At 41.2% G+C, this 27,864-nt stretch overlaps 1 protein-coding gene across 8 annotated transcripts in view; it reads right to left on the minus strand.

Moving 5' to 3' along the window:
- Positions 1–6,016, minus strand: part of ORC5 (origin recognition complex subunit 5) — a 93,697-nt gene extending 87,681 nt beyond the window's left edge. For 5 of the 8 annotated variants that reach the window (XM_064444580.1, XM_064444570.1, XM_064444562.1 and 2 more), the window contains exons 1-3: positions 5,941–6,016; positions 2,174–2,349; positions 482–574 (exon numbers count right to left, since the gene is read on the minus strand). In XM_064444580.1, the coding sequence (XP_064300650.1) occupies positions 482–574; positions 2,174–2,284 (204 nt within the window). In that variant the 5' untranslated portion in view covers positions 2,285–2,349; positions 5,941–6,016. Of the gene's footprint in view, positions 1–481; positions 575–2,173; positions 2,350–3,578; positions 3,648–5,516; positions 5,878–5,921 lie in introns of those variants that run through there. The other 3 variants (XM_064444527.1, XM_064444536.1, XM_064444544.1) reach the window with 3 other exon arrangements.
- Positions 6,017–27,864: the final 21,848 nt, after the last annotated feature.

Below are 27,864 nucleotides of genomic sequence, written 5' to 3' on the forward strand. Positions count from 1 at the left end.
AAACAAACAAACCAAAATTCCACTACTGCAATCTCTTCTCACTGTTTTTCATATATTCTCTCACTCTTTTCATAAAAAAGTAAAATTAGTTTATAGGATAATTACAACGATATTTTAAAAAGGCATTGTGTAAGTGACTCTCAGATTGAACTGGAATTATCGAGTACTTACTTGTCACTGGAGCTATTTCAGATTGAGTCAAGGGAACGAGCTGAACAAAATTTAGCTCCTTTTTTTCTGTTTTAAACTTTCTTAGAAAAGTTATTATGATTTATATATTATATCTCAGTATGTATGACTTCATTTTATCCTAAGTGCACTAGTGAGAAGAGCACTGTGTTCATCACACAGTAAGCGGAGAAGAATCAAGAAGGCAGAAATGGCTGAGGAAACACACCATTTTGAGAAAGCAGGAGCTAGTCTGAGGGACCATCTGTTACAAATAAATTCTAAATTCAGTATCCACTGTGAATATTCTTACCTCTAAGGTGTTTAGAAGAGTTTGCATCACATAAGTCTTTCCACTAGATGTATGTCCATAGATAAAGATGGATGGAAAACTAAATTGCTGACGCTAAGGGGAAAAAAAAGTTGTTGCTGTTTCAATTCTTTTTTTTTCATTCAATCGATAAAAGATTTATCAATGAAGTTTTCCTCCAAAAGAAAAGTTATCTTTTAAATTGAAGCATTAAATATAAAATACACCAATTATTATGGAATCAACATGATGAAGTTTTATGTTTCATCTTCACTGAAATGCTGGAAAGATAAGTCCCAAGAATCAAGCATCACATATAGTCACCAGTGAAACTGCTGTAACATGAGGATACTTTTTCCATGGGAAAAAACCAAACAAAAAACTCCAAAACAAGCAAACAACAAAAATACACACCAAGAGAAAAAAGCAGTGCGCTCTTAATTCAAATTAGTTAACTAACTGAAACAAAATCTTGGCAAGCACAAATTCCAAGCTTTACACTGTCCTAACCTCAGCAAATGCTACAAACTGCTTTGCTTTTCTTTAGCACCAAACTGAAAAGAATTAAATGGTTTGGTGGAAGAGATGGTAATGGAGATCACTCTTCTCTCACAAAGCAATATTTGATACAACACCTCTACTTATTTCATGGGACTGATGCCTTATATTGCATGCATATTTTTTTAAGATACAAGGAAAATAATTAACTTGTTCTTTTTGTTTCATTCTGAACAGATATTTATTTTTGTGTTTTCTCATTTCTAAGAATCTTGTACACTAACTTAAAAAATGAATACAAAAATAAATTTGACAAACACTTTTTGTGAAAAACAGTAATACTCAATTCATCCAAGATGAAGGCACTCTTGTGCAAGATATGCGGATACTCTAACCTGCATATTTAACAACAATTTAAGTATCTATTTTTTAAGACTTGTTGCCACTATGCTTGCAATAAATACCTAACTCTTAAATGCTGTATTCTAATGTAATTGTTATTATCTATAATTAAAGGCAGAACCAGAAACAGATATTAACTTCCATTTTGTTAACTGAATATAAATGGATATATAAACCGCTTTTAAGTTTGCAGACAAAGATCTCCATTACTTTTTACCACAGCTTTGCCAAGCAGTAACAGAATCAGTTAAAAAGCCAGTGATTTCCAAATCTTATGGCCAGCAACAGAATTACTAAGAATCAGGCCCATTTCACATACTTAGAATTCAAGCACGCAGGTATTAGATTAACAGGTCAAAACCAAACATAATTTCTACACTGCCACTGAAAAAAAAAATACTGCAGAATTTTAGACTAGGGAAGAAGAAAGGCTCCCTTGCTGGTACTAACTGGCAAAGATGGTACAGCATTATAGAAAAATCAGGCTTCAGAGACAGCAAGGCACAAATAGCTGGAAGTTTGTTTGGGCCCTTCCAGCTGCAAGAGACCTTTCAACCTTCAAGCTTACTAGAAACTATCTGCCAAACAGTAACATTAAAGATGGGTAACAAAAAGCCCAAAACAAACAAACAAACAAACCCAAAACCAAATCCCAAACAAACAAAAAAAAAAACACCAAAGAGACAAAGTATGTTCGTAACAAGATCACAAAAATGCCCTTAAGTTTCTACTCTCTCCTCTGAGGCAGCAAATTATCTTCATTTTATTCAAATGTACAATATAAAAAAGCACTACCTCCCCAAATATTGACAGCAACATGGACACTTGGGATTCTCGACAAGGCACCAAACTTTCCAGCTGAAGCAGTGTGGCTGCTGGGTACGCTGGGTGTTCAAGATTAGGCATTTTGATGTTCCTGTAGTTAGTCACCTAAACATGAACATCCCATTTGAGGTGCAGAGACAAATGATCTGGAAGATAAAGAATTGTAATTATCATTTGCTATCATATACATAAAGGAGGAAAATTATCAGTAATTGACATAAAATCTAAACAGACATTTTAGATCAGGTTAATGGCAAGTGCAAGGTCCTGCACCCGGGGAGGAACAACCCCATGCACCAGTACAGGTTGGGGGCTGAACTACTGGAAAGCGGCTCTGTTGAGAAGGATCTGGGAGTGCTGGTGGACAGCAAGCCAACCATGGGCCAGCAGTGTGCCCTTGTGGCCAAGGCGGCCAACGGTGTCCTGGTGTGCATTAAAAGGATTGTGGCCAGCAGATTGAGAGTGGTTACCCTCCCCCTCTATTCTGCACTGGTGAGACCACATTTGGATCACTGTGTCCAGTTTTGGGCCCCCCAGTTTAAAGAAGGATTTGGAACTCCTAGAGTAAGTTCAGCAGAGAGCTACCAAGATGATCAGGGGACTCAAGCATCTCCCATATGAGGAAAGGCTGAGAGACCTGGGTTTGTTCGGCCTGGCGAAGAGAAGACTGAGGGGGATTTCATAAATACCTATAAATATCTAAAGGGTGGGTGTCAGGATGATGGGACTAGGCTCTTTTCAACAGTGCCCAATGACAGGACAAGGGGCAATGGGCATAAGTTGGAACACAGGAAGTTCCACCTCAATATAAGAAAAAACTTCTTTCTTGTGAGGGTAACAGAGCAGTGGAACAGGCTGCCCAGAGAGGTTGTGGAGTCTCCTTCCCTGGAGACATTCAAAACCCATGTGGATGCATTCCTGTGCCCCCTGCTCTGGGTGTGCCGGCTCAAGCAGGGGGGTTGGAAGACATGATCTCCAGAGGTCCCTTCCAACCCCTACCACTCTGTGATGCTGTATAATTCTGATAGACTTAAAAGACTTCATCAAGATTGAACTTTACTACGTAAGGCATTATACAGACATTTTCACACCAGACAGAATTAAAAAAAAACCAAATAAAAATGGAAAGGCATCCAGAGTATGAGCAAATCAATACAGCAAAGAATTGCCATAGTTTAGTTAACAGCATAAATACATATTCAGTTCTGGTTTTATCTAAATCTGAAACTAGCAAGGGAATAAAACGAGGAAAGTAGATTAGTCACAGATCATCACCTCCCTGGACAGCCAATAAACCAGGATTTACAAGTCACAGAGAAGAGGTAGGGCATAAGGAAAGATGAGGATGACAAAATACGTTAACAGGAACACTCACCCCAGCTTAAACGCAGCAGAGACATACGAAGAAAATCCAGCTGATGGTAAAGACTGGAAATACTAGATAAAAATAGTAAGAGCCCAAATCAGTTAGATAAAGCTGTAATATTAATTACAGTCTACCTTTTAGACAAGGACTAGTCAAGAAAGACTGGGGCTCTTGATTGCCCAAACACTGGGAAGGCTGGATTTTACTGATAGAATATAGAAAAACACCTCAGTCAAAGATACTACTTTGTCTTCAACTTCTAAAACTGCTGGAAAGGTGGTACATTTGTCTGCAGTGATAAGGACAACATGCAGAAAGAGAACTGAAGTGACCTCACGAGCTGGATTCTGACTTTGTCAAATGTAACATAACTTCACAGCCAAAAAGAAAGTTTGGAAACTCAGGTAACACAATAAAGATATTTTGCCAGCAGATAGGAATATCTGTAAGTTAGAGACAAAGATAATATTTAAATGTGTTTGGAGCGGTTTATTAAGTATTTACAGCCAAAAATGTTATGCTGGACATAAGTACCATGCCACATGAGAAAAGATTAGGTTAGCAGAGGAGATCAAAAATAGGATGGAAAATGGAAAACAAACGGTTCTGAAGAAAAAAAGCAATATTGTGTTGCACTGACGGGAGCTATTGGGCTACGTAGAGGTTCATAAATACAAATGTATTTATGGAAATACTTTATAACAGAGTTCATTTTGGGACCAGTCTCTATTAAGTATTTCTATAAATACATATGGAGAAAGAATTTATTTTTTTTTTACACTTTGCCTCGTGTTTTCTGAAGTAAAAATTGGGATTGTAGAATCATCAATAGAAAAACAAGTGGAATTAATGAGGAAAAAAAGGATAACCTCAATAACAGAAGTAATGCCAGCACAATTAAATTCAACATTTCAAATTACACATATCTGTAAGTAATTGTATCACACCTAACAAGGACTACAGAAAAATATACAAGTCACTCACATAGTATGAAAAATCGAAGTAATGCAGCTATTGAAAAATCAAATGCATAATCATATGTATCTGACAAATTATTTCCCATACAGACAAGCACACAAATAGCCTTGGCCCATTTTATCAGATCAGCACGATCAGCTGTCCCCTGCATCTATTCAGACATCTATTCAAAATGGAATGAAGATACAAAAAAAATCGAGCACCTTGACTACGGTTGCTCTCTAAAAACTAACTAGGAATAAAGATCAACGATGAAAAGAAAAAATAATTAGCGTCCACAACAGAGGACAAACAAGGAGGAAAAGTTTTAGAAATGGCTGAAAAGTTTGCATGGATTTAAGAAAAAGACAGTTGTTTTGCTCCACTGACTACATGTGAACTGCGCTTGACTCAGTGTCTTACACATATCTAAAGCCATAAGGTACTTGAGCTTCTCCACTCTGCTGCCCAGCTGCACTCCAGAAAAGCATGAATCACCTGTTGATCACACTGTAGCTGCCACTCCTGTTTGCTTCTTGAACACCCTAGCACATGCCAACTTACACGCCACTGGATGAAAACTTACATCTCTACTGGCTACATCTCAGTGTCTTAAACTTCAACGAGATCCCATCCTAAAGATCACAGAAGGATCTTTAGAGCAATGTGTTCATGGAACTATTCGTTTAAGATTAAATGGCAATGCTGACACGAGGACTAGCATCAGCCAAAGCCTGAATTCAGGATGTTCCTGACCAGGGAAAGTTGTTCAGAGGTTGTACGTGTGATTCCTGCCAGATGAGGAGGGACAAAAATCACTTACTTTCCAGCTGAGACCAGGTGAGGATACCAAAAACATAACAAGTTAGATTTCACAGCTGGATTTGATGATTTAGGAGAACTTCTCAGTTCATTGGTCCTAAAATACCTACACTTGGCATATCCTTCTAGACTTTTATCAGGAAAGCTGACAGAACTGAAGGGACTCACCCCGTCCTGCTTCCCCTCAGGCCCAACAAAGTCACCGCCGGGCTGAGGGCCTGGCGACCCTGACGACCGCCGGCCTCTGCAGAGCGGAGCCGCTCGGCGAAGCCCGGGATACGGGCTCCTTCAGCCGAGCCGCGCCCCTGCGAGACGGCGGGCCGGCCTCGGCCCAGGGGGCGGCTCTGCCGCGGCGGGCCGGTCGGGAGGCGGCCGGGAGCCCGGGCCCCTCTCACCCCCGCGGGCGGCCCTGCACCGGTTCCCGACCGGAACGCCGCAGGCGCAGGTCTGCCGCTTCACCACGCTCCCCTCCACCCGAGTGCCAGAACCCAGTCGGCCGCCCGCCGCCCGCCGCCCGCCGCCCCCCTCCCCGGACCGAGCCCGGACCCCGCTCGGTGCCCTGCGCCGCGTCACCCCGGCTTCCCACACACACCCCGTCCGCGCGCCGCTCCCGCCGCCGCCGCCTGCACATGCGCGCACCATCACCCAGCCCCCTCCCCCGCTCGGTGCGCAGGCGCAGAGACCGCACGCATGCGCCCTAGCGACGTGAAGCTGCCCGGAGTGTGCGCCACGCAGCGCGGGAAAGGGCGGGGAGGGTGGTGCGGTTGTGAGGGGACGTTGCTGTGCGTGCTGCAGCAGTGGAGGGGTCCGAGGGTTGAGGCAGTGCCTTATCGCACAGGGAAAACCCTGTATAGCCATGTCCCTGGGCATAGGTGTCTTTGGAGTCTTGTCTTAGAAGCCGCTTGCAGCCGTTCCCTCAGGGAGAGGAGGATGTTATGGTTAACGTAGGGAACCTTGTGTCGCTTTGGAGGAGACCGGTGCTGGTGTCGAGGAGTCAGGCCTAGACCTGGGGCATAGAGTCAGAAGGAAGACATGGGTGCGTCGGTGGTTGTGGTATTTGTTAGTTTAATTCTAGCCGCCTCCCTTACAGGCACACAGACGAGCCCGCCGTGTCTCTAATGGTTGGATGGGGCAGCATCAAGGTGCATCCTGTGAGGCGGCAGCAGCTCAGTCACAGGAGGGGTCTGGAGGTGTTGCATCCATCCTCTCTTCGCACCTGGAAAACAAATGTTAAAGGCAAATCAACATGAAATTGTACTCATAACTCATTTATGTTAATAGAGAACACAGCTTACAGGAATGAGTGGAGTCTGCTCCAGTTGAAGCTTTGCAGACAGCACTCTAAAAATGCACAGTGATACATTCAGATTACAGTTTAAGCTGTATTATGCATAAACATTGCATGTTGCATTACCGGGATAAATACGACAACTGCATGCAGGGTTATGAAAGCTAAAGTGATACTCTCCCTCCATAGTCTGAGCTGGGTGAAATGTTAAATAAGCTTGAGTGAATCAAGTGTGATTTATTTTTAACAGTCAGATTTTTATATATATACACGTGCATGCACAATCATTGTAGCTTGGCCTGAATTTCAGATCTATAGATATATATTGTAAATTAGTGGACCAAAACTATCCTGAATGGAATTAGGAAAAGAGAAGAAGAAAAAGATGCAGCTGGTTCTCATTTATGGGTTTGTGTAACAATTTGCGTAAAGTCTTGTTTTTAAACTCACCTGTATCACAGTTTTGCCAAGGCATAATAATAATATGAAATGTTACTGGATTTGGATATATGTGGGCAAAAGCTAATTACTAATTCAGTCAGCTGCTTTGCTTGTTAAAAAAGATCTTAACTTGGAATAATAGGTATGTTTTAAAGCATTGTACCAAGGCATACACTTCCCAACAGAGTGAAATACTTTTTTCTAGCTCTTGAAACCATGGAATCTGTTGGGGCAGATTCCTCTGCATACAGATAGGCAAAGTTTCAGAAAAAAGTTAAATGTAATAACTGCAAGGAGTCTCAGTTCACATTTCTATAGTCTACGTGGGAGCTGAAATAAAATGCTTTGGAAGCAGTTCTTAGTGATATTCAGAATTTTCGTCTTTTATGGTCTACTTCTGAACAAACCTGAAATTTGGCTTTGAGTTGATCAAGAATCCTAAAATGAGGGATCAGTCTTTAAACAAGTTGTTTTCAGTTCAGTCCTTGCTGACAACATAGCTATCTCCTGACTCTCTAGGAGCATGGATGGTTCAGGCTGCAGTCCCTCCCAGGGACAGTTCTGCACAACATAAATCCATATTGCCTCAAAGAGAGAGTCTCACTCTCCCTGTTCCACCTCCACTTCCACTCATTTTCTGGCCCTAGGATTTAGGTGGTTATGCAGAGAGCTAGCTCAGGGAACCGGTCCTGCTGAAACTGAACAAACCAAAAAAAATAGTTACGTCAGTATTTGCAGACTTGCCTCCAAAAGCCTGCTTACTGACTGGGACCACCACTACCATCTCATTTAGCCTCTAGTCTGAATTTCATACAAAATACCAAGTCATAATGCTTTTTATTAATCAACAGTGTTACCATTATTATCAAATGAAAACATGTATCTGTATAGCTTTAGTAATTTAAAATTATTAATAATATTGATTGAAAGGTGGGACTATAATGCTACATTTTTGCAGGACTGACCTGAAGAAAGTAATACACAAATCTGGACTCTTGTACATGCTGATGAAAATCTGTTACAGAAGACCGTTGAACACTTCTGTCCAGTTTCTCAGGCTGATCAGCACCCATATATTCCTACAGAAAGTCTCTAATTCTCAGTAAAACTGCTTAAATTTAGTAGGTGTTATTTTTTTTATTTTGATTCAAGAGGTCAAAACTCTTAACTAGGAGTTGCTAGAGACAGGATTCATCCCTAAGTATCTAGCCGGATATGTGTAGCATAACGATTTTGTTTCAGTTTATGTCTTTCACCGACAACATTTTTCATTGATACTTGGCCTGGTTTCTGCTGGGATAGTGCTAATTTTCTTCCTAGTACCTGGTATAGAGCTGTGTTTTGGATTTAGTATGAGAATAATGTTGATAATGGGGAGATGTTTCAGTTGTTGCTAACTAGGACTTACAATAGTCAAGGACTTTTTCAGCTTCCCAAGCTCTGCCATGTGCACAAGATGCTGGGATGGGAGGGGGCACAGCCAGGACAGCTGACCCAAACTGTCCAAAGGGATATTGCATACCATACGACATCACGACCAACATATAAACTGGGGGGAGTTGGCCAGGGGGCAGAGAACACTGCTTGGGGCCGAGCTGAGCAGCAGCCAGTGGGTGGTGAGTGGTTGTGTCACTTGTTTTTTAACTCAGTTTTGTTTCTCTCTCTCTCTTTCTCTCGTTGTTCTCCTTTTGTTGTGGTTTAGCCCCAGTCAGCAACCAAGCACCACGCAGCCGCTCGCTCACTCCCCGCTGGTGGGACGGGGGAGAGAATCAGAAGAGTAAAAGTGAGGCAGCTCCTGGGTTGAGATAAAGACAGTTTAACAGGTAAAGCAAAAGCTGCTCACACAAGCAAAGCAAAACAAGGAATTCATTCACTCCTTCCCATGGGCAGGCAGGTGCTCAGCCATCTCCAGGAAAGCCGGGCTCCATCACACGTAACCATCAGTTGGGAAGACAAACGCCATAACTCCAAACATCCCCCCTTCCTTCTTCTTCCCCCAGCTTTATATGCTGAGCATGGTGTCATTTGGTGTGGGATATCCCTTGGGTCAGTTGGGGTCGGCTGTCCCAGCCGTGTCCCCTCCCAGCTCCTTGTGCACTCAGCAGAGCATGGGAAGCTGAAAAAGTCCTTGGCCTATGTAAGCACTACTGAGCAACAACTAAAACATCTCCATATTATCAACACTGTTTTTAGCACAAATCCAAAACATAGCCTTGTACTAGCTACTACGAAGAAATTTAACTCTATCCCAGCTGAAACCAGGACACCTTTTCATTACATTATTATTATTATTATTATTATTGTTGTTATTGTTATTGTTATTATTATTAATATTATTATTATTATCATTATCATTATGTTCTTAACCCACAAGTTTTCTTACTTTTGCCCTTCTGATTCTCTTCCCCCTCCCACTGGGGGGGTGGTGTGAGAAAGCAGCTGTGTGGTTTTCTGCACAGCTTTAAATGTTTTCTTAATTTATACTAAGCTTTCACATGTATTTTTATCTTATTCTGACTATGAGTTTCTTACAATATAAAATATATTCAAAATGAGAACACAAGTAGTAAACCGAGTTTTGAAACTTGCGTATAACAGCGGGAGAGAATCTTTTCTAATTGTGTTCATGGTCAGGTATTTTATATTAATACTTTTTTGTTTGTCAAACTGATTTTCAGTACAAATAGTGATTAATATTCACTTAAGTTTTCTTATCCATAGCTCCATTTAGCAAAAATTGTTAATTACAGAATACACACTAATTTCATGCAACTCACTGGGATTCCTCATTCTGTAAATTTACAAGCATGTACTTACATGAATTACACAATTAGGATCCTTAATTTTTATATGTAGTTCTGTATATACGTAGATACACAGAACTGTATATACATATTCTACGTAGAACTACAGAGAGAATTATGTATATAGAACATGTGCAGCATTCCATTTTTTTATTTCTCTCAGTCTTTCCAAGATACATTTTACCCGAGATGCCACTGTGCAGATGCTCTTAAGACTGCATCTGGATTATTACTTAGCAGTCTCTTCCTATTCAAAAAAGTCAATTCAATCTGACAGAGATACAGAAAAGGGCTCTAATGAAGAGCAGGAAGATAAGAAATTATTGCTCTGGAAAGATGTTCTCTTGAAAGCATCACTGAGGTGGTTTAAGAAATTACTGCGACTACATGTCTCCTGCCTTGTTGGATGATGCAGCACTCTCGGCCGAGCCAGTGGAAAGGATAGTGCCATCATCTACCTCCATACAAGTCATCCATTTAACTTAAATTCTGAGGCAGAGGTTATTTAAAATGTAAACTGGGTGATTTTTCTTGGAAGTGGATGAAGAGATCTCAAGTGGTTCATCGTGCACACTGTGGTAGAGGAGTTAACCTTAAATAATGAAAGAGAAAAGATACCTGCAATACCCTCTGAATTGGTTTCAGCCGTATCTGCTAATGGCTATCTGACACATCCTAAATAAGGGTGGGAGTTGAGCCTTGTTGAAGAATAGACACCAAAGGTGTGAAGAGCTGCTTAAAGTAAAGGACAATGTTGTCACAGAGCAAATAAATACTTTAAGTACAGTCCTGCAATAAAGAGGAACACAAACTTCAGTAAAATACACGAATAAAAGCCAAATCCTTAATGTCTATCCAGAAGGAAACCTGTCATTCCAATTGGTATCATTTTGCAAGTGTGTTATTTTAAAAATGCATAATTAAATACATACTAAAAGAACAGTTGAAAGGCAAAATTATGTTGGACCAGATAACTTTGATCTGTCTGAAGTACACTTACTCTACTGCTGGCCATTCTGGGGAAAGTAGCTGTGGTCACCAGCTGTATGAATGTGGCCAAGTGCCTAACAAAGCAGTTTGACACATTTTCAATGCCCACCAGAAGCCTAACAGTTATTACTTAATGCCAACTGAATTCATACAGAGGCGGATGAATCTATGTGTGAGCCCGCACTGCGCTTGTAACTGCAAGAAGTTATTAGGTGCCTTCAAGGTATCAGCCCATCATTCTGATAGCAAAACAAGGAAGATCAAGGGTAGTTAGGCTTTGTAATAGAAGATTTGGACTAAAAGATTCAGTTACACCAGCATAAATGGACTCTGGAGACAATTCTGTGGGCTGTGGATTGCAGGAGTGCAATATATTCCCTTTGCATTATTTGCTGTCTCCCACTCAGCCCCTGTGTCAGTGCCGGGGGTAACGCCGTGGGGAGCACAGGCTCTCTTCCACTGGCACGTAGCAGTAGAATCAGAAACTGAGGATCTGATCCATAATTTCTCATTAAGTTTGCTAAAGATAGACAAAGATGAATGTTTAACAATCTAATCATTAGTGATTATAATCACCGACAGTGGATTTTCAAGCAATTAGTAGTAATTAAGCTCTCATTTATAACTCATTAATATGAAAAACAGTAATTCTATGGATGAAATATTCCCGTAGTATCTAATGCAGAGGATTTTGCAGACAGAAATATATCATGAACCATCCAGAGTTTCTGATCTCCAAATGAGATTTGATAAATATATCATCATAGCCAAATACTGCTAAAATTTCAGCTGGTTGCTCAGACAAATCTGCTGCACAGTATTAAGTTTCCTTCGAATTTAGGCCCCAAGGGGAGCAATTTGTTAAAGGCAAAGGAGAGAAAATAAATATTTTTCCTCAAACTTCCAGTAAACAACATCAATTCATACTGGAGACAGTTTAATTTTTAGTTCCATTTCCATTAATTCTAGGCACTGTTTCCAATTTATTTTCTTGGGAAAATGATGACCTACTGCCAACCTCTTCAATTAAATTAGCGTATTAAGTAGAATGTGTATTTCTTTAAGAAGGTATGTAGCAGCTTGCAGTAATGGACGTACTCTTCACAGAGGACACTTTACCAAAAGCATATCATTTTTGCATACAAAACTGATGAGTTTTTATAAGTTACATTACCCTCTATAAACCAAGAGGACCAGTGGAGATGGATGTCACTACACATATGTAACCAAACTCTTATTTATCATTATATATTCAGATTGTGAAAGTCATACCAAAGTGGCACCACTTCTAGCTGAAGTTAGTTCTACCTGGATATTCTTGGTTTTCTTGCATAGATGCCTGAATGTAGACTGAATTAATTAGGCAACCGACTTGGGACTTATTTTCCACAACTGGCATTTATGTGTGCACTTCAGAAAAATGAACTTTTGTTTGTGAGACTGCATCTGATGTGTGACTTATCAATCCTCTTTCAGAATTCAGTAAAGAGCGTGGATTTATGGCATGCAAAATTTAGGCAAATCACCAACGAGCATCTACATATTTCTCTAGTTATGTTTTAGAAAAATCTTACATTCATAATATTTGTTACCAGGTGAATCAAGTTTTTATGTACATTTCAATAGGCAAAACTTTTCTGCTGGAATCAAACTGAAAACTGCTTCTTGTAACAGAGTAACAGAATTGTTACTCTGTTCACAGAATGGGTTAGGCTGAAAGGGACTTTGAAAGGCCACCTAGTCCAACCCCCCTGCACTGAGCAGGGACATCTCCAACTAGATCAGGTTGCTCAGAGCCCCGTCCAACCTGACCTGGGATGTTTCCAGGGATGGGGCATCTGCCACCTCTCTGGGCAACTTGTGCCAGTGTTTCACCACCCCCATAGTAAAAAATTTATTTCTTATTTCTAGTCCAAATATACCCTCTCTTAGTTCAAAACCATTACCACTTGTCCTGTACAGGCCCTACTAAAAAGTCTGTCCCCATCTTCCTTATAAGCCCCCTTTAAGTACTGGAAGGCCACAATAAGGACTCTTCAGAGCCTTCATCTTCTCCAGGCTGAAAAACCCCAACAACTTTCTTGCCCCTGCAGGAGCCTGGACAGGGTCAGGACTGGGTGGAATTTTCAAGTAATGCTATTTGGTTTTTCACAGGAGAGTGATGGACTCAGAGGGAAAGCACTGAAAAAATGCAGTCGCTTTTAGGTGAAAAGACCTTTGCTGTGTCTGCCACTAAGCAATGATTTGGCTACCTAAATATACTATCTCTAGTTCAAAAAAGGAAATATTTGTCTTAGCTAACCTGTTGTGGTGGGTTGACCCTGGCTGGATGCCAGGTACCTGCCAAAGCAGCTCTATTGTTCCCCTCCTCAGCTGGACAAGGGAGAGAAACTATAACGGAAGGCTTGAGGGTCGAGATGAGGACAGGGAGAGATCACTCAGCAATTACTGTCACAGGCAAACCAGACTTGACTTCGGGAGAATTAATTTATTTTATTACCAATCAAACAAAATCTTAAAACATCTTCTCCCCACATCACCCTTCTTCCCAGGCTCAACTTTACTCCTGAATTCTCTACCTCCTCCCCCTGAGCAGCACATGGGGATGGGGAATGGGGGTTGTGGTCAGTTCATCACACGTCATTTCTGCTACTCCTTCCTCCTCAGAGGGAGGGCTCCTCACACTCTTCCCCTGCTCTAGTGTGGTATCCCTTCCACAGGAGACAGTCCTCCATGAACTTCTCCAACATGAGTCCTTCCCACGGGCTACAGTTCTTCACAAACTGCTCCAGTATGGCTGCCTTCCATGGGGTACCGTCCTTCAGGAACAGACTGCTCCAGTGTGGGTCCCCCACGGGGTCACAAGTCCTGCCAGCAAACCTGCTCCAGCATGGGCTCCTCTCTCCATGGGGCCACAGGTCCTACCAGGAGCCTGCTCCTGCATGGGCTTCCCATGGGTCCCAGACCCCTTTGGGAGGATCCACCTGCTCCGGTGTGGGGTCCTCCACCAGCTGCAGGTGGTATCTGCTCTACTGTAATCTCCATGGGCTGCAGGGGTACAGCCTGCCTCACCATGGTCTTCACCAGGGGCTGCAGGGGAATCTCTCTGGCCTGGAGCACCCCCTCTCACTCCTTCTTCACTGACCTTGGTGTCTGCAGGGTTGTTCCTCTCACATATTCTCTCTCCTCTCTCTGGCTGCTGTTTTTATTGTGCAACAGTTTTTTCTCCCCTTCTTAAATACATTATCCCAGAGGCGCTACCACCGTCACTGATGGGCAGTACCCCTCAGGTACCTGCTGCCACTTGAATGCCTTGGCCAGCAGTGGGTCCATCTTGGAGCCGGCTGGTGTTGGCTCTATGGGACACGGGAGAAGCTTCTGGCAGCTCCTCACAGAAGCCAACCCTGCAGCCCCCCCTGCTACCAAAACCTTGCCACGCAAACCCAATGCACCTGTGAAGAGGGAAGTCAGTCTTTATGCTTTCTTATTTCCCCAGTTCTGTTTTGTTACAATTTTCATTGCAACGTTTCAGAAGACTAACCATACATCTGCACATTAATGAGTCGTAAATTGAAAGGATGTTCCATTTCATGACAATATTTGTAATGCCTTACTTTTCTTACTTCCTAAAATATCATAGTATGCAACCACCCAGGGCAAAACAGTGCTCCAAAATCTGTACCAGAACACTCAGCAACATGCCCATCGGTGAAATGAGAGGTGAAGACACGTTGCTCAGCAGTTTGGTGTGGCAGATAGGCAATACAATTTCCTAATACAGCTTGCCTTATGATTCTGTTTTGTGTTGCATACATGCATGAGAGTCTCCATCAGTCCAGCCATTCCTGCCGACTTCATTTTTGTATCCACTTGCCAATCCTAAACATATCTATAGGAGAATGTCTGTATCTACGGTACTATGTAGAAGTGCATTGAAAATAAGCAGGAATGCCCCAGCCAAAGGAAACATTCCACTTTGAGTTTGTACCCCATCATGCACCAGAGAAACCTCAAAGCAAAACTGCATCTGAACAGATGACCACATTCAGAGATGTCCCCCTTGCACGATGCTGCAATACTTTTTGCTCTGTGACAGAAGCTAGGGTGGTAACCAGCATCTCCAAGCCTTTCTGGTCTATGTAGCTCACTGATGGGATTTCCAAAGTTTCTGCTGTGAAACACAGCAATTTTTGCCAAGTTTGTCTAAACATAGTCAACATGACTCCATGTGTCTTCTCGTACTAATCTGGTAGTGGAAATATTGACAAGGTATCACATCATTGTAAAGGAAAATCACCCGTTCACAACTGATTAAGAGAGCTTCCCATGTTTTAATGACTGAAGTCGGTAGAAATGTAATGTGTGAAAGCTGAACCACAAGACAGAGATGGAATCTACGTATAATGTGAGGATATGCTTGATGTAGCCATATATACATATGGGATGCTGCAACCAGGCAATGTGATGCAATGCAGCTCACATCACTGTTTCCTGGAGCAGGAAAAATGCCAGAGTGCTGTGTTGTGTCCAAAGATAGGTTGTAAGCTGTAGATGTGGCTGTTGGCAGGGTAAGGCACCTTGATTAACAAGAAATTAAGCAAAACTAAACATGCAGATCCAGGTTGAGAAAGTAGCTAATGGTTAATGTTACTCTGTATGTATTTCTGATACGTAAAATCTGTAATCCCAGTTTCTAATGGGTCATACGAACCAAAACCATGGCATCTGGTCATTACTACTCCAGACACATGTGGCTGTTCTGGGGCGAGGTAAGAGCTGCGCAACCACATTGACTAAATTGGGTGGTTTTAACTGGGGTACTGCCATGGGCAGTTTACACAGACACTTTGTCAGAGACCCCTTAACACCTTCATTAATTCCGTCATTAATTCTACTTCAGCTGCATTTCCTCAGATGTAGGCTTATACAGGAGCTTTCTAGATCCCAAAGTAAACTGAAGGAAACCTGAAGTTGTTTTAACTTATATTAAACTCCCCACAGTGCCAAGACGTAACTCACACTGCATTTATCTTTGCCCATATCCTGAGGTGCCCTAAACAGAGTCTGCTGTCAGCCTTGGCTTACAGCTTTACCCCAGTTAGAGAGTCTTCTGTGCTGGGAAATTATGTCCTAGAAAATTTAAAGTGTGTTTTTTTCTGCTGTGACATCATCTGTGATGGAGGATTCACATTCCCAGGGAGCATAATCTGTTGGGAGAGTTTTTCTTTCCTTGAATTGGGCATATAACTGCTGAAACATTCATTGTGAGCTCGTTTTCTTTCATCTGTGCTTGGTATTATTTTAAAAGCAGTTGAGTCAGTTGCTGTTTCATAGTCACAGCAATATCATGCTCTACTTCGTTCCTGTGGGGTTTTTTGCTAGCTTTCAGTAAATTATGAGAGACAGATCCCAACGCGTTTTTGTTGATGTAGAATTGAAAATGAATTTAATCTTTAAATAGAAAATCAACTGAATATTGAGGCTGCATGAGGAAGCAGCAACTGAGTCATCACATTTGTGGACCAAACTTTAATATCACAATTTTAATCTATAAAAGTAAAAAAGCAGCTAAATTTCACCCTGGGCAGATAGACTGCTTACTGAGACTAATAAGAAATCCTATCTACTTCTCAGCTTGAACTTTTTCTTCAGCTTATTTTCCATGGCCCTGCAGCTGTCTCAGTCTTATGCCAACCTCTCAGCAAAATAAATTTGGCATTTAAGTAAGCGCAGAGGAGAAAAATTCTGCGCTAACAATTTTTAATAATCCTAATTAATTATTGATTAATGCTAATGACAGTAAGCAAAAAATTGATTTGCAGTTTCTACTGAGCTGAAATAATTTACTCGTAAAATGAAAGCGATTAACCAGTAAGACTAACAATGATAATGTAATAATCTCCCATTTCTAATTCTCTGTATTAATAAAAAAGGTGTCTGTTTGGTGAGTGATAAGCAAAGGAATGCAAGATAGTTTTAGTTGCAGATCTTCTGTAGCACTTATCACCAGTACATTGTGGTTTCTTTCAACTACAATAAATAATACATGATTTGGGGAGAAAAGCTGTACAAACCTTGGTAGGTACAGATTTTTTTCCTTACAGTACCCTTTGGGTAGCAATAAATGACCATGTAAGACTGACCTCTTTCTTCTTCATGTCTTTCAGCTACTTTGTCAATATTTATAACAACCGTAGTTTTTCTCAAAGCGTTTTAGCACTTAACCTACACAACACATACTCGGCTTTTATCTAAAGAAAAATCTGTGGTGCCCTTGAGAATTTCTGCACTTAGAAATGTTTTTTCTTCCCTTTGCTTACTAGTGTGGGCTCGTAGTCAGGTATACCCTGTGCTTGTGACATGCAAACAGTATTTTTGCTTGTTATTCTTTTAATAGTTAAAACTGAGTATTAAAAATAACTTCTGAGAACACATGCGGTATTTCATTGACATCATATACTGAGAATCATATTCAACCTTCAAGCTTCTGTTTGGTACTCCCCATCTGTAGGTCCAGCAGTTGTTTGCTCCTTAATTTACAGCTTTGTGCGAGAAGTTCACAACCAACAGGCTAATGTTGATGACTCTCCCCCACCATGCCCCAGGATCTTTGTGTAATATTATTCCATTCCAAGGTATATCAACTTCACAATTATGACCTATATATTCTGTCCCTATGTGTATGTGTGAGGTTGCAGTCTGAAAGACTGGAGACAGACAGACTGGAGATACATCAGGTTGATCACCAGAATAAGCCATAATCATAGTGTAGTGGAAGCCTAATTATTGCCATTTTTTTTTCTTTTCCCTGGTATATTTCATAACAAAAGGCAGTGTTAAGGAAGGAATTGGAAAGAGATAGCTCTGCTGGTATTTAAGAAGAGGTATAAAAACCTTTTTAATTGTAGGTGATGTTGACTGGAAGGACAATGTTGGTTGACACCATGAGCTGATCAGAGATGCAGGCAGCATTTACTCTTAGTGAGAGGTGTGTGTTGCTATATATGCAAAAATTGCATACTGAACAGAGACCAGAGACATCATTTCAGTGTAAAGAGTGGTGCTTGGGATGTAAGGGACCAGCAGGATGCAGATGTTGCTAATGGAAAGTCAAGAAAGAGAGGGAGAGCCTAGGCAAGTTAAGAACTCTGGTTTAGACGCTTTCAGCTGAGCATGACTTTTAGTCTCCAAGGACTGATGTGAGAGAGAGAGGCTGTGATTCTTACTTTCGTACAAAAGAGGACTGACTTGAAGAGAGAGAGAGAGTATTGCTGAGTTAGAAGAGAGGTAGGAGCCAAATTTGTATTTGGTAGAGAAGATTTAAAAGAAAAAAATGTTGGCGGATACTCTATGAAGAAGAATTATCTTCAGCTAGGAGTAAAACCAGTTTTCAGCTGAGAACATCTCAACTGATGATTTCTAACTTCCAGAGTTCAGTAACTTTTATCTGTGAAACTAGTGAAGCTGCCAAACCCTGCCTTTGTGTCAATGTGGATTCTGCTGATACCTCAGGTTTATTTGTTTACATGTCTCAAGGCACTGCACGTGTTGAATTCTGTTTAGTTCTGAAAAGATCAAGGCAAAATGGTGTAACAGCCACATCAATTATTTATGAATCAAGTCATGATATTGAATGTGTCTTGGTCAAAATACAGCTATGGCTCAAAAGGGAATGCTGACTCTACTGCAACCCAGCATAATTCAGAAACTGATAACGTCAGAATTGTTCATTTTTAAGTTGTCATTGTTACCAAGAATGCCACAGCAAATAAAACCCAGCTGCATCAGTGATTCTTGAATCCAGGCATGGAAGAAATGCCCAGCACTGCAGACCTCATGTATGTCCTGAGGGGTTGTCACTTGTTCACAAAATACTCCAGAAACCTTATGTATTTCACACACTTGCTTGGTATGTTTGTGTTACTTTCAGTGGAAGTTAGTAATAAGAAATATCTTTGCTGCTTTTCCCATCTCCAGCCTACAGTCTGCTAAGCCTGCTTCATATATTCTCATATGTATATTACTGGCTGAATTAGGAACGGCCATCCATTAGAGATGGCCAGCATGTATGGGAGCAACGGGCCATGAAGTAGGAGGGGAGTAGCTACTCTGGGAAGCTACTCTGGGAAGCTGAGGCAGAAAGTGGGAGCTCACCAAGTGTGAATGCTGGGCAGAGGGCAGTGAAAGAAGGCTGTGATGGACAGTCCTGGAGATGCGAGCACCAAATGAGAAATAAGAGTGTGCAGGAGTTGCTGTGGTAAGTATGGATATATCCTTGACATCTAGTAAAACAGTTTGTAACACTTCTTAACAAGAATGCCTCCTAGAAACTGGGATGCCAGCTCTAGAGCAAAGGAATAGCAAGCCACCCAGCAAAATGCTGTTACTATACAAGGAAGTATGCTAGTTTTGTTCTGGAGTTCAGGGTGAAATGAAACATGTAAGATTGGACTAAATCTTGACAACATTTCCACAACAAGTATGAACAAAAGGTGTGATATCCCATATGTTTCTACAGTTGAAGATATAACTCATTTTGGTGACAGCTCAGATAGTGGCAGTGAAATACCCTTGACAGAAAAAGTATTAAATCTGGGAAAATCAAACAAGAGGTGCAAGTGTGATTCAGACAGATTCGAGGAGAGACATCTCATTTGTTTTCACAGAAGAAAACTGTAATATTATAGTCTTTCTGAAAGGGGGTAACAGTGGGGCAAGGGCTATCTGTCTCACCTTTATGCCCTGCAGTGGCAGATGTGGCCAGTGACTTGATGCCCCAGCCCAAGGGTAGTACAGAGAATTGTCCCAGGTTCTTATCTATGCCCATTGCCTGGGCCTCTGGACTTGGTGAGTGCTGCTGTGTCTGAGAATCAGCAAGGATTAAACCCTCACAGCAGAAGTTAGCTACCAAAGCATTTGTACATCATCTAATGGGAGAAAGCTCACTTTCTGGGCTTCCTAAAGCAGATTTCCGTGCTGTCACACCTTCAGGCCAACAGAACATGAGATACATGGTAGCTATTTTGCCAACACCTTATTTTTTCAAATTTACATCACAATAAGTATCAATACAGTTTATTAATAAGTCCAGCTCATCCATCTAAGGCATAAATTGGAAAGCTGTAACTTAATAAAATGTTACTTTATATTTTTGATTAGTTCTTTTACAGTTTGAGAGCTGTCTTCTAACATTTAGTGAATTATGTTGACTCTTTGATATGACTAAAGTACTAGCACATGGTAGCATTTATAAGAATAGATTTACAAATGTAGTGATAACCAAATCATATATGAATACTTTTTCTAGCCTCCAGTGAGACTTGATCACATGGTTGGTTATATAATTTTGGTTGTATTAGAATTTACAAGATTCATTTTTCTGCATCTCATTACACCTATTTGTACAGCATCTTTGATTTCAAGCACTGGATTCTCACAAAGCAATAAAGCAAAATATGGAAGAAACCTTGGATTTTCATAACCAGTTCCTTTAGGTGGTGTGAGAATTGGCAACAAATAACTTTCATTAAGTATATATTTGTTACAGGCAAATTATTTCAATTAATGGAGTTTTAAAAGTTTCTATCATGCAATTTATTTTCAATTTTGCTCACTCCTGTCTGTTTCTGGTCTTTCAAAATCTTTTTGTCCTTCATGCCTAGTGCTGTGGCATTAAATTATGGTGATAATCCTACCAGAGAACATGGCCTGTGTACACAGGAGTGGTCCTAAATCCTGATCTTGTTATACAAGATTTATAATTTTTTAATGAAAATACAATCCAGAAGAATGCTGTGGCAATTTGCTAGTCTTGTATGTCAGTGATTTTGCTATTGATTGAGGAAAGAGAAAATGTCCCCATTGATTGAGGGAAGAGAAAAACTCAGTTGTGCTAAATTACTGTGTGCTTTTGTATCACTAAATAGTTAGCACTGAGGTCTGGATTAAAAAAAAAAAAAGAAATTAAAATGGATTTGTGGCACTTTCCTGTGACATCCTAGAAGAACTGAATTCTCAGAAATGTCTGAATACTCACCAGGTCCCTTAAATGTTTTGTGCTGGGCACCCTGAAATGTCAGCATCCCAAATCATCTCGTATCACTGGACCATATATGCAAAATGTGAATTATTATTTTGGTGGACTTCCTGACTTTAACCCAACATTTAAAAATAGTTGGAAGGCATGGCTAACACATTTTGCCTACTAGTAGAACCACTTCTCTGCTTCTTATGTGTTAAAAAGATCTGCCTTATGTATTACTTGAATTACAAAACGGTGTGCTGAGGCATTCCACCAAGCAATGGGTAACTGAGGAGGCCTGGGAAGCACCAAGATGCAGATGCCTCTCATAATACCCCAAACAGTCCATTTCTTACTGGCCTTTTTCTTGGAAAGCTGATTTTAAAACAGATTTATCTCACAGCACTGAAAAGTCTCTGTTAAATACAAAGAGCATGCAGACTGTATATAAACAGATTTCATAAGCCTGCACAGATTAGATGCTTGCAGCCACATACTGCTACCTACAATGCAACAAATGTATTAAAAGTAGCTGGTGACTCCAGAAACTGCTTCTTTTTGCCCTTCCTGCCTGAGAACATGATGCTGTTAGGGGAAAGGGAAGCTCCTACTTGTGTTTCAGCACCATGTGGAGCTGGATTGGAGCTGCAGCAGTGAAAATGAAGCTGCTTGGACGCCTGGCTCCATGGGCTACAGCGCTGGGGAGCCTGAGCTTTCTCCTGTCCTTCACAGTCACTGCATGAACAGCACTGGCTTAAAAGAACACACTTGACTCCTCCAGCAAGAGATAAATCAAGAAATAAGAAAACTTGGTTCAGATTGCAGAGATGATTCCATACTCTGCATGCAAAGTTATTGATGGAGGATGAACACATGCTGCAAGAAAACCTCCTTGGAACATCTGGCAGGATTATAAATAGCTGTATATTCCCAGAAGATAGGAGAAGTTTAAAAAGAAAAGAGAGGCTCTGCTTTGTGCCTGCTGCTGCTAGCCAGAATATACATTAGTATAGATCAGGAGGTAGGAGTGAAATTGTTAGCCAGCGGCTAGTCCATTTCTTAGTAGTAGTCCTATTCTGAAACTCCACAAGCATTGAGGAAGCCTGGGGGAGCAAGCAGAAATAATCAGGAATCTGTATGTCTAGAGTGAAGGTAAGTCACCCGCTACTTCAGTGGTTTGTTGGGCTTGGCAGTGCCTACAAGCTGCTGCAAATCTGGCTGTGAAGAATGAAAACAGGGTTATTCAAAACAGGTGTAAAGAGCATCCTACCGTCCCCATGCAGCACCCCCAGCTAAGCTTCATTTCAGGGCCGACAGACATGTTACGTGTAGCCACCAGGAAACACAAGTCACAGAACAGGAAAATAAATTTCATCATGTAGGTAACATGTTTTCCCATTCTCCTCTGGTGAACAGGGTCAGTTTGGCCTTTGTGCCTGCCCTAGTTACCTCAGAGGCTTGAAAGCCTTCTGGAAACCAGCACATATTTCCTTAAGAACAACTTGCAACTTCCAGGGTGTGTGGGATAGTCACTACATCAAGCCTACCTGCTAATGCAAGGAAGCTGTATCTACAGCTCCAGCTCAGAAAAAGTGAAGGAACTTTGGTCAGCTTGTTAGTGTGTTCTCCTAAATAAAGATTAATTTTATCACATACTAGGTTTTCATTCAAGAAAGCACTTTTGCTTTCTAGTGCATCTCTAAACCAAAATGTATTGCTTTGGTATTAAATTCTTTTGGGAGCTCCCACTGTTACCTGGAAGCTATGTTTCACCTCCAAAGCATTATACTGAACCAGAAAGATACTTGCAAGTCAGTCTTTAAAACTGTAGTATTTCACTTGAGTTGCATTTATGCAGGGAGAGGAAAGAACCTCTCCAACGCTTCTATTGTATCATCTACATTGCAGTCAGGCTCTCCATAGCCCACTTAGCAACTATTTGGCATTTCCTGGCTTGCACTGTAGTCCCCATTAACAAACCCAGACAGGATGGGAGGCCACATGCCGCACCATTCAGTGATGACCAAAGCCCTCCTCACACCTATCTCGGAAGCATTTAGCTCAGCTGTCTCATCCCAAGTGAGCTCACTCTAACCGGATGGAAGAAAACAGATTCATCCTGGTTTGCTCCAGGCTCTGGGATGTTCTGCATCCTCTTTCTTCAAACTGCAGCTACATTGCCTTTCAGTGGCCCTGTTCTCCTAACCGGAGCTCTAGCTGAGCACAGAGGGTTAACAGTCTGCCTTTGCTTTTAATGCTGCTCAGCCTGTTCAGGGGGTGTAAAAGCTCTTTCTAGTTCCTTCCTCCCTGTGCTAGGGCTTCATCCTAGGAAAGCTGGCTACAGACCAGTAAGTGAGCAAGCATATGCTTCATTTTAAGTAAATGGATACTACATTGAAATGAACTAGAGCTATTCACATACTTAATGTAAAGCATATGCTTAAATGCCACCAGGAGGCCTAAGTCTTTGCAGAATTGAGCAACCTGCACTGGAACAAACCTCTACTAGAAAAAAATTATCAGCCTGAACTGATGTGCATCACCCTGTATTTGAAGCACCGTGGTTTCAAATACGTTGTCAAACCTGGTGTATAACTCTTATGTGTGTTTGATTTAATTACTGCATGTGAGAGCCTCCAGGAAAACATCTGATTTTTTAGTGTACTGTATCAGTTGCTAAGCCGTGTGTGAAGGAAGTCAGCATGAAGTACGTGCAGTATGAGAAAGACTAATGTTAACACTTCTACTGTATCACTTAGGCTGTAACTAATATCAGCCATTCCTGCCAACGCAAAGGGTCTGAAAGAAGCTCATACAGCTCCTTACTGATGGCAAAAATAGGAGCCTTAAATTTGGATTCCAGCCTATCTTCCTTACAAATACAGGTCTTCATTAGAATTGAAAAGGGGGGGTGGGGCAGCCTGTTCTGGGGCAGACAAACAGGCTGCTTCACACTGTCTTTCTGAATCATTGAATTCACCAGAGCTTGTGTTACTCTTTCCATGAAGTGTTAAAACTGTCTTTAAATAGAATTAACTATCCTCTTTGATTTTTGTAGTATGTACTCTGCAACACAGTAAAAACATTTGTTAGCATCGGTGCCATTTCCTCTTCTTCCATTCAGCCAACAGCCAGCATTGGATTCCCCATCTTCTGTGTTTTGGCTGGAGGCTATTCAGCGCTCCTGCCCTCCCCATTTTACCTCCTTTTACAATGGCTCAGAAGAAGAGGGGACTATTTAACAAGGGACCGGTTTAGCATTAATATAAGAAGGATCTTTGAAAATTATGTTGTTTACGTCATTCAGAACAGTGCACTACATGCCAAAATCCCACACCATTCTCTGGGTTTACTCATCTATCCACATAGACTGGGACTGGGCACAGTCCAAGCAGAGTAATTAACAAAGCATTAGTTTGATGACAAAATACTTGCAGTTCTGTCCATCTTCTTTGGGATTTCTCTGCCACACAGGCATTTCTTTAGTTCCAGGTTTTGTCATCCATGGTATGTCCAGTACATCCACTCCAGTCTCTGGAGAAACATGAAAAGCACTGAGTACAAGACACAATTAAAATGAACGGACATGAGTAAGGTAAAAGGCAAGCCCAACCACTCTTTTTTAATTACATGCCATGTTTCTTTCAGCAGCTCATATGCCTGTCTCCTAGATTATGTGGCTGTACTTCTCATCAGGCAATGAAGAGGGAAACATATCTTGGGGATACTTGGAAGCAAAATTTTTCAAGTCTACCTTAAGAATGGGCAGTTATTAAAATAATATAAAGAGATACTAGCATCCCTTACAACCTGTGGACACCAAGTACAGTACTTTAATCATCCCCTTGTCTTTTTGCTAAGAGCATGCTATTCCAGTGCACTGCATGGCCTTAAATGAGAGTGGGTCCTGGCAATGGGATGTCATAGCCTGCCTGCAATGGATTCCTAGTTTCAAGCACACTTGTTACCGAAAAATGCGGTAAAATCAGAAACAACTCTTTAACACCAATTTAGTATTAAAGAGCAGGCATTCTTTATTCACGGTGCCAGATACACGGGGGATCGCTCCTCCTAACGTGCATAACTTACACACCTTTCCCATACAATTTATAGATCAAAAATTTACATATTCATACATATTCATTATTGTCCTTTCTACTGATTGGTACAAACTTGCTCTTTCCATATGTAAATTACTGCGCAGGCTCAGTTGTCCTCTTCCATTGTTCTCTTTTGAGTAGGTGGTGTTATCTGGGTTGGTGGTCCGTGAGTCGGTGGTCGTGATCTCCCCCTGCCGGAATTACCTTTTACCTTCTTGGCTCTTAATCTTGGCAGTCTTGGCCAGTTTTCTCAGCCCACCACACGAAACCACATTTTGTCATCCTTTTCTGACAGAAGCACATTGTCTATTGTTTTGTTCACATTAATGATTACCTAGGGACTAAAATACAGATCAACAGATACACTGATCCATACACTCCATGTTCCCATAATATAACAACATCCCTGGTTGATTAATTTCATCGCTTTGGTTACACACTGACCGACTAATCCTTATTACAGCTTTATCATTTCTTACTCTGAGTCTTCAATAAGGCACAAATGACCAGGTGAGCTCCAGCAGAGGCAGGAATTGAGTGCCCATCTTCCAGCTCACAGGATGTCTTCCCCAGCGGCCATCCTTCCCCGCTTCAGCAGCAGAGGAGTTAACCAGGCGGTATCTGAGATGCACACTGGCCTGCAGGATCAAAACAAAGCTAATGGCAAGTGACAACCTGCTCTCCTGCAGCTCCAGCTGCAGAATCCCTATGGCAACTTAGCCAAAATGAAACTGTCTTCACCCACGCGTCTCAGCAATTGCGGGAAGCTCTTTCTGAGTGCCCAAAAAAGCAAGTGAACCTGACAGAAGCTATGCTTTCTTGTCACCACAGGGATAAGTTATATATCTTCAGCATTTTTTTACAGGGACCGTCTTATCCAGATCATCTCTGTAACAAAAATCGTGACCACTTTCCACTCTATGCCTAGCAAAAAAAATCCTCACAAAACACCCACAACGCTCAGCAGCATATAATTCACCGATCTCTGCAACAGCCACAAATCAGCAATAACCTGGGCTTTTGAATATATTGTTAACGCCAGAGAGCAAAAAGCAGAGAACATGAACAGAGACTGAAACAGTGACTATAATGAGGACATTTTAATGGTCATTTTAAGTCCTTCTTAATCCAACCTCTATACCTGAATTTACAAAGAGTCCGTGCTACAAGGTTTTTGTTTCAATGTCTGTACATCATCAAATACTGCTGGAGGGGCCCTGACACACTTAGATTTTAAAAAGTCTAAAATATCTGAAGAAACCTTCAGAAAACATCAAACAGCCTTTAAGCAATTCAAGTTCCCCACTAGTAGCAGGGAAGATACCAGAATGCTTTCTGCCTGTAAGCTTTTTGTGTTTGTTCTTAGTTCTGTACTGCCTGTGAGTAATGTTTTTCTGAGGATGAGGAATTAACATTTACTTGAGTTTGCATTCCCCATTCTCTTAACTCCTGATATTTCAGTTCCTGTAGCAATAAACAGCAGCTCACTTTTATTTTGGTCTGTTTTCAGCTAAACATAAAAACCTAATAAAGTTTATCCAAATTTAATTTTGGAATCAAAGGACTTTCCAGATTTCCCCATACCAGTGCCAACTGCAGTCAAATACACTGCAGCTCAGGAGCTCCAGCTGAAAATAGTTCAGTGGAGTCAAACCAATTTTTCTATGTGTTTACTATAAGCATGGGAAGTGTCCTTCCTTCATCAGGATTTTTCAGTAGCTGATCACTAAGGACCTCACTGAGTATAGTATTTCTTGTTGCTTTCCTGCACCATGTTTTTAGGTGGACTGGCCACTGACAGGGCTCTAGATCAGCTTGAAGGCTGGTGGTCCCTAATCTCCAAAAGGGCAGTAGTGTCCTATATTTAGAGAGGTTCACTAAAGGTTGATGTTAAGAAAGAGTTTTGAGGAGAAGACATGATAGGAAGTTCAATGAGTTTGGGGGTATTTTGTACATGCTCCAGACATTTTGTGTCATGTATTGGCCGTCTCTCAATAGGCTAGATTCTTAGCTGAGCACAGATAGCACTGGTCACAAGCAACAGAGCTGTGATCCAGGTGAAGGGTGGGTGGGCAACTACATGACATGAGATGGGAGAGTGCAGTTAGGTCTTCCATATTTCTGTGCACCGTATTTCTGACACATCCGGGATGCAGCAGACCCACTGAGTACATGCTGCCTACATGGCCAGATGCACAGTAGCCCCTTGTTCCTAAACCTGTACAGGAGCAGTCCATTAGATGTTATTAATGGAGGAGGATTTTGATCGCTGCTGCTGTACATTTAATAATTGAAAGCTGTAACATATATTGCCACTACAAGGAAATATTGATCATTTACCATTTAACCATGAAAAATTTTGAACATTTCTAAAGGGCTTGGTCACTGTCTAACACTTTTTTCTTGTATTAGTGTGTTTTGGAATATTTTTCTTTTTTTGCCAGGGAAGTAAATGCAACCCTACCTGAAGATGAATTTTATATATATGAGTCAAAAAACTGACTTCTGCATGCGTGTTTATGCAGATGTTTTTATTTCATCTTCAGAGGAATACAGAACAAAATAATACTCGAATCATAAGTAATCAGTATTTTTAATGTAAGTTCCAAGTATGCTTCAGTTATGCAAATCTTTCTTTTTGTGTCTTGGGTTAGGACAAAAGGCAGCTGAAATGCCTCTGAACAAGGATATTAATTTGAGCAAAGCCTGACTTTATTTCATTGTAATCTGAAGAGAGTAATAACGGTATGGAAAATGCCTAATATTATTCCCTAGCTGCAACTATATGGAGAAGCTTGTTGACTGGCAAAATCTTCAAGGGATACATGAAGACTTCAACAAACTCATCACACCCATGTTTGCATGGCTCTTA

Source organism: Phalacrocorax carbo, chromosome 1, assembly GCF_963921805.1.
Source record: "Phalacrocorax carbo chromosome 1, bPhaCar2.1, whole genome shotgun sequence".
NCBI lineage: Eukaryota > Metazoa > Chordata > Aves > Suliformes > Phalacrocoracidae > Phalacrocorax > Phalacrocorax carbo.